The sequence below is a fragment of the Rhagoletis zephyria genome, unplaced genomic scaffold (assembly GCF_001687245.7).
Source record: "Rhagoletis zephyria isolate East Lansing unplaced genomic scaffold, Rhagoletis_zephyria_1.1 Rzeph_scaffold_02629, whole genome shotgun sequence".
Classification (NCBI taxonomy): Eukaryota; Metazoa; Arthropoda; class Insecta; order Diptera; family Tephritidae; genus Rhagoletis; species Rhagoletis zephyria.
In genome coordinates, this window is record NW_016159713.1 from 68,235 (window position 1) to 75,340 (window position 7,106).

The window sequence follows — 7,106 nt, forward strand, 5'->3', positions numbered from 1 at the left end:
GTGACACCGCTCACTTATTATAAAATGTTTTATTGCACTGGACTGGCTAATAGGCAAAATACACCACCCAGTATGTGTGCCCATCGCGAGTACTTTCTATCGCATCGAATTTTGACATGGAACGTCCCATATGTTTTCTAGAATATTGTTAAAATTCATTCATATTGGAAGGCACTTTCCGTTGGCATCTTAAGTCGAAATAAACAACTAGCGGATACTATTATATTCAATGATTGTTTATTTTGTTGTATGAAATATGAACGGATTATGTTACTCATACGCCATGTATCCACGCGTTTGATCAATTTTTAATTGGAAAACATTAACTATTGATTACGCGAGCTTTAGGCTCTGGGCCTCCACAATTCCAAATATTGAATGTAAAAGTTTTATAAATGTAGGGAGCTGAAAGCGTGAAAAGCGCTGAACGACTGAAAAGCTTGGTATGGAGTTTTAACTCGACGAACTTTACAATGGAAAGACTCTAATATGATCGCTATATGGCCCTCCACAAATTTGTATTTTTTAGTTAAATCCGACTTCAAAAAAGATATAAATTCATCGGAATTTTTTANAGGCTCTGGGCCTCCACAATTCCAAATATTGAATGTAAAAGTTTTATAAATGTAGGGAGCTGAAAGCGTGAAAAGCGCTGAACGACTGAAAAGCTTGGTATGGAGTTTTAACTCTACGAACTTTACAATGGAAAGACTCTAATATGATCGCTATATGTCCCTCCACAAATTTGTATTTTTTAGTTAAATCCGACTTCAACAAAGTTATAAATTCATCGGAATTTTTTATTTTTTTTTTATGCACATAATTTTGAACCATGTGAACCATTTTCGATTATTCAGTTTTTATCGGAAAGGTGGTACCATAGGTTAGGTTAGGTTAATGAAGCAGTCATTGGACTCATTGACTCTAAGATGATAGTTTTGGCAACCTTTTTATTTCTTGAGGTGCCCACACTCCCCGACGTGTACGTATGCCGTGTCTGTTTGACGTAGCAAAATATAAATTTTCTGTTGCTAGAGAGACAGAGAGAAGCANCTTGAGGTGCCCACACTCCCCGACGTGTACGTATGCCGTGTCTGTTTGACATAGCAAAATATTAAATTTTCTGTTGCTAGAGAGACAGAGAGAAGACGTACACGATGGTGAGTTTTCATTTACANGCAACCTTTTTATTTCTTGAGGTGCCCACACTCCCCGACGTGTACGTATGCCGTGTCTGTTTGACGTAGCAAAATATAAATTTTCTGTTGCTAGAGAGACAGAGAGAAGCAGTACACGATGGTGAGTTTTCATTTACATGGCGCTCTCATAAGTTTGATCGTGTCAGCTGACACGTTAACATACGTTTACGTCGGTGAGTATGGCCACTTTTAATATATATTTCATGGAACCATTATGAAGCTCTTATAAAGTGTGCATGACCTTCGAAATATCCTCTCTCGTGACGATGAGCAACTCTTCTGTTTTTTCCTATCAATTTGCAGCCATAGTAGCCTAGCTGTTCTACAAGTGCCCCATTGGCCCCTTGGATAATGCTATTTGTAATCATTAATTTGCAGGTTTCCATGGGTATCCCAATTCTGCCTTTCTTGGCTAGCTCATTGGCCCTGCAATTTCCTGCAGTAGCTCTATGTCGCGGGACTATTCTGAGGTTGACCGTGAAGATGGTGCTAATGTGATTAGGGGCTGACAGGAATTCCTGTGCAACCTTTGATCTTAGCATTACCACTATGCATTAATTCTATGAACCTTTTGTTTTTAGTCGAAAGATGATACCTTGGAGGTTGTCCCATGCTAATTCTATTTAGTTCAGATGATCGGAACATGTATAAAATAACGGTACATAACGAATTAGATAATGGTTTCCTCTTTATTATATGAGCGGTTGAATTTTTTGCTTAAAAATTACTTGTCACATTACGCAAACAAAAGCTTTCCTCGCTATGCTTTAAATATTTTTACACTCTTACATACATACATACATACGAACTACATAGGCACAAACATATAGATATTAAAGAGCTGTGAAAATTAAAATAATAAACTTTACTAATACATAATCGCATTTTTGGCTGAAATTTGCAGGCCCTACAGGTTGCAGTAAAATTAGAGGGGGACGTCATAACAGCCAATGGATCCATTTTAAGCGGATACGAGGGCCACGAGGTACAGTCAAATAGTAGTGGATCAACTACATCCATGTGTTCTTGCAGCTGTGCACGTTTTAGTGCAAATCGTCATAAAACGTGAGTACAAGATACGCACATACATACATACGTACATATATATGTACATTAGACTGCATCACTCCCCATACAAAAAAAAAAAATCGGTACTGTTTTTCCGCCGGAATTAAAAAATCTATTATATTTTAAGACTTTCATCGAAATATTTCGGAATTATATTAAGATTTACGTTTTCTGGACAGATTTGAAAAAATTGAGTTTTTTGTGAAAAAAGTTAGAAAACAACATCAAAAATCTAATTATTATGATTGCGTTGAAAAAATGTTTGAATAATTTTATTTAGATTTTTAAAGCTTAATCTGTTTTGTCATCTGAGGGGATTTTTTCGAAAATATCCACTCCATTTTTTGAGGTATTTTTCAATCGGCCCAGCTCACGTAAATCTTAATATTTTTCCGAAATATATATTTTGGTGGAAGTCTTAAAATATAATAAATTTTGTAATACCGATGGAAAAACCGAATTTTTTTGTTGGTGATGCAGTCTAATGTACATACATATCGTTAGTGATTTAGTATTTAAAATGTATGTATGTATGTCCAACTAAATTTTTTTTCTATTTATATCTATTATAGGCATCAGTATAAAGCTCGTCGTTCGCCCTCGCATATACGCCATTTATTACCGGAAATTGTTCCAATGCAGGACCTAAGTTACGACACCCATAGCCTGAATACGGACGGGCTCGATATCGTGGATACATCCTCAGGCTCGCCTTCAAAACCGCACAGACAATTACTCAAGCGCAATGTGTCACTACTCTCTTTTCGTATTTAAAATACAATTACTACTGATTAGAATTACGTAATTAAGTATTATGTATGATTAGTTACATATATGTAGGTATGTAGGTAAGCTTAATTAAATACAATAATTTTTAATTCGCTGGTAATCATAGCTTTTAAAATAGTATGTATTTATTATTGTATAATACGTTCATGTGCAGGTGATCGGAATCCTACATGCATGCATACGTACATGTATAACATACATATGAATATTAGGGTTGCCCCTAAATCTCAATCTATAGTTACCGGGGGCGTATGATGAACGCGAGAATCAGTAACCTTTGAGTTGAACTATTAAATAACTGTAAAGTCTTAATTATTATTCTGGCATAGGTAGTGTCTGCTTCAAAGCATACTTTATCGGTTATGGGTACCTGCAATTTAAAAATCCAGCTTTACTTTTTCGACTTTGGCCAACTTTTTTAGTAGATCTCCGATTATTGCGCTATTGCATTGCACTAAGGTATAGGCATGTAAGTCAGCTTTTTTCGTACTTACAAAAAAAAAAACTTGGTTTTCGATAAAGAAAACGTCAATTCAAATAACGGTGTTTTGTTTTTATAAAAAGGTTGCCAAAGCCGTTGCCTGTGAGAGAAATATTTCGTTTTGTGTTCTGTCTTTTTTTGCAGCTGACAACACTGGATCTCAAATTAATTAAAATTTTTGCTGTAAACCAATATAATTACCTAAAAATTAACAAAAACATAGAAAATACAGAAAAAGGTAAATACTTTAAGATCTATAACTGGTATTTTTTGAAATTTTTTTGTTGATTAAGAAACATACTTCCGAGACAACCTTTGATTAATATTTTTTCCTTAAAAATATAATTGGAAAAAGCTTTTTAAGGTTTTTGCCCGCTTTTGGGCTTGTTTAGACTATCAAAATCGTGCAAAAATTAAGAGTTTTGAGTTTAAATTGGCAGTTTCATGTAGCGTTTTTTCGTGATTTCTGAAAAAATTGCTTTTTTGTGAACTATTGAACTATTTGCTGTATGGAGGGAAGATCTCAATAAAGAGAGGAAAAAAGGCTGTTTGCAGTGTTGTAGCTGCAAAGGCTGCACATTTTAATTTTTCAACAGCCAAATTATGTTTGAATATAAATAGTTTTTTATAACTAAGAAGCATTGTTATCTTTAATAAAAGTATAAAAACTGTATTCAAACTTTTTTAATAAAACCACAAATTAAAAGCTGCCACTTACACCTCTCGGTCAACGAGGGTTAAGATTTTTTGTATCGCAAAAATGTGGGTTCATATAACAATATTTTGGCGCTTATAGTTTTTCTAAGTGTTTGGCCGTGATTTTTCTCCAATTTGATGTGTGCGCCTTGGTTTGTTACACAAATGCATAGATCTATAATTTTGCGCCACCTCCGAGCGGAAAATGGTCCGAAATATTTTGGTGGACGTCTTAAAATATAATAGCTTTTATAATTCCAATGGAAAAATAGTACCGATTTTTTTTTTTGTATGTGGAGTGATGCAGTCTAATATACACACATATATCTTTAGTATAGTACTTTCCATACGTACACGACTTCGTCGAAATACAAAAACGTCCACACCCCTTCACTTGGATAAGCTTATCATTATCAAATATGTGAATAAAAAAAATTTAGTTAGTTATGGCTACTTTGCATTTAAGCCTCGATGTGAGATACGCCCCTTCCATACTATACTACCGATATGTAATAGCTAATGATAATGATTGATTTCACCGAGCAAGAGTCAATTTTACACTAAAAATATATTTTAAATAAATTTTGTCACTAATCATATCTTTGAAATTTCAAAGTCCTTTAAAAAATCCTGTCAGAGAGAAGAAAGAGAGAGAAAATTTAAAGCGCAGTTTTACTATATTTTGCCCATAGTTGCTTGAGTATATTGACTGTATCGTGTTTTGTATTTTTTTTGTTTTTGTTGCATTATTATAAGTCTTCAAATATTTTGAAAGTTAATTTGAAAGTACATAGGCTAGGTTAGGGGTTGAAGCGTCTGCCTTCATCCAACGTAGGAAAGGGGCACACTTAGATCCAGTGGGTATGGTGTGACACCAATTGAGAGGCTGGGCCAGATTTGTCGAGTCCTTCCTCGGAGGGATACGAGTTGAAAGTACATAAATAACCGAAAAAGGTTTACATTTTTTTATTTTTATTTATGTTTAATTTATAACGTGTCAAATCTACAGTCATATATTCAAGCCATCTATATACATACATACATATATAGGGCAGTAAAATTTTGCGAGTAAAATTATTTTATGAAGTCAAAGTTTGCAAAGCTTCTCCATAGGAAAACCGGTTTTTAACGTGCAATCCGTGCGAACCATGCATCGTGCAAGGGTATTGCAAGACTTCGAGAATACCCTTATTATACTTGACGCATTCGGTACCATCAATAATAACCTAATCTTAGAAATTGAAATGGAAATAATTCTTAATGAAGTAGATTTTTATTCCATGAAGCATAACGAAGTCGGCAGGTTCGAAATTGTTTTAAAAATATTTCAAATCGTCCGCATTATTGATGCAAACAAACTAGGGGTATGCATAAAAATATTAGCTTAAGCTCAGGCTCAAATTAATTTCATTAGTACCAAAAATTATTTGACGTTCAGATTTTTACCGATTTCGCAAAGAGGTTACCAAACCCCTGGGCTAAGATGTTCGGCAACATTCGAACATACATGCCCAGTGGGAAAATGTAATGTATAGTAACCGAAAAAAAACCCTTTTCACATTCGAAAATCCATTTTTTCTCAGGGCGATGTCCTAAGAAAAGTGACGCATTTAATTTTGCATTACCTAGTATCGAGAAATGAATATGTTTTAATATGAAATTTTCGGAATTTTTTGAATACATTAGAATGCTGATTAATAGTTAGCAGTAATATAATCGAGAACTCATAAGAAATACATTACATTATTTATCACGCATGTAATACATCTCTTCTTATCCGACTGGGTGAGTATGTATGTATGTACCTATGTGCGTATGCATGCATGTGGTGTACGTGAATTTTTTGTGAATGGTCGTTGAAGCGACCTTAATTTATTATAATGACTATTATGTGCTTTCCTGCGCTTCATTTTAAAATAAGTAGTATATTAATACTAGGGTGCTTTTTTTTGTGGCTATTGTTTTTTTTTCACTCCTACCTCGAAATTATGTGAAAAACGCCTTAAAAAANCATACTAGGGTGCTTTTTTTTTGTGGCTATTGTTTTTTTTTTCACTCCTACCTCGAAATTATGTGAAAAACGCCTTAAAAAACTCACTGAAAATTTGAACCCTTGATATTAACATTAAGTATTCGCCCAAGGCGTGCAAATGATTTCCCATATAAAATACTCGTAAACTTCGATTTTATTTTCAAAACTCTACAGCTCAGAGCATGGTATGATTACAATCAATGACAGATTTTCTTTCAAACCACCAAAGCCAATATTTTGATTAATTTCCCGTTTTTTTTCAAAGCCCAATATCTCAAGATATATAGATGTTAGTGATTTGGTGGACTAGAACTTTTTTGTATAAAATTAAATGGCCTACACGTTTATCATTCGCAATTTTTCTGTAGNTCTAGGGGTATGCATAAAAATATTAGCTTAAGCTCAGGCTCAAATTAATTTCATTAGTACCAAAAATTATTTGACGCTCAGATTTTTACCGATTTCGCAAAGAGGTTACCAAACCCCTGGGCTAAGATGTTCGGCAACATTCGAACATACATGCCCAGTGGGAAAATGTAATGTATAGTAACCGAAAAAAAACCCTTTTCACATTCGAAAATCCATTTTTTCTCAGGGCGATGTCCTAAGAAAAGTGACGCATTTAATTTTGCATTACCTAGTATCGAGAAATGAATATGTTTTAATATGAAATTTTCGGAATTTTTTGAATACATTAGAATGCTGATTAATAGTTAGCAGTAATATAATCGAGAACTCATAAGAAATACATTACATTATTTATCACGCATGTAATACATCTCTTCTTATCCGACTGGGTGAGTATGTATGTATGTACCTATGTGCGTATGCATGCATGTGG

General features: G+C 34.0%; 1 protein-coding gene across 1 annotated transcript in view; it reads left to right on the forward strand.

The window, feature by feature from the left end:
* The window catches only part of Task6 (TWIK-related acid-sensitive K[+] channel 6), a 15,615-nt gene extending 12,030 nt beyond the window's left edge, over nucleotides 1-3,585 (forward strand). The window contains 2 exon segments of the mRNA XM_017621907.1: nucleotides 2,104-2,264; nucleotides 2,840-3,585. Coding sequence (XP_017477396.1) covers nucleotides 2,104-2,264; nucleotides 2,840-3,041 — 363 coding nt within the window. The 3' untranslated portion in view covers nucleotides 3,042-3,585.
* The last annotated feature ends 3,521 nt before the right edge of the window (nucleotides 3,586-7,106 follow it).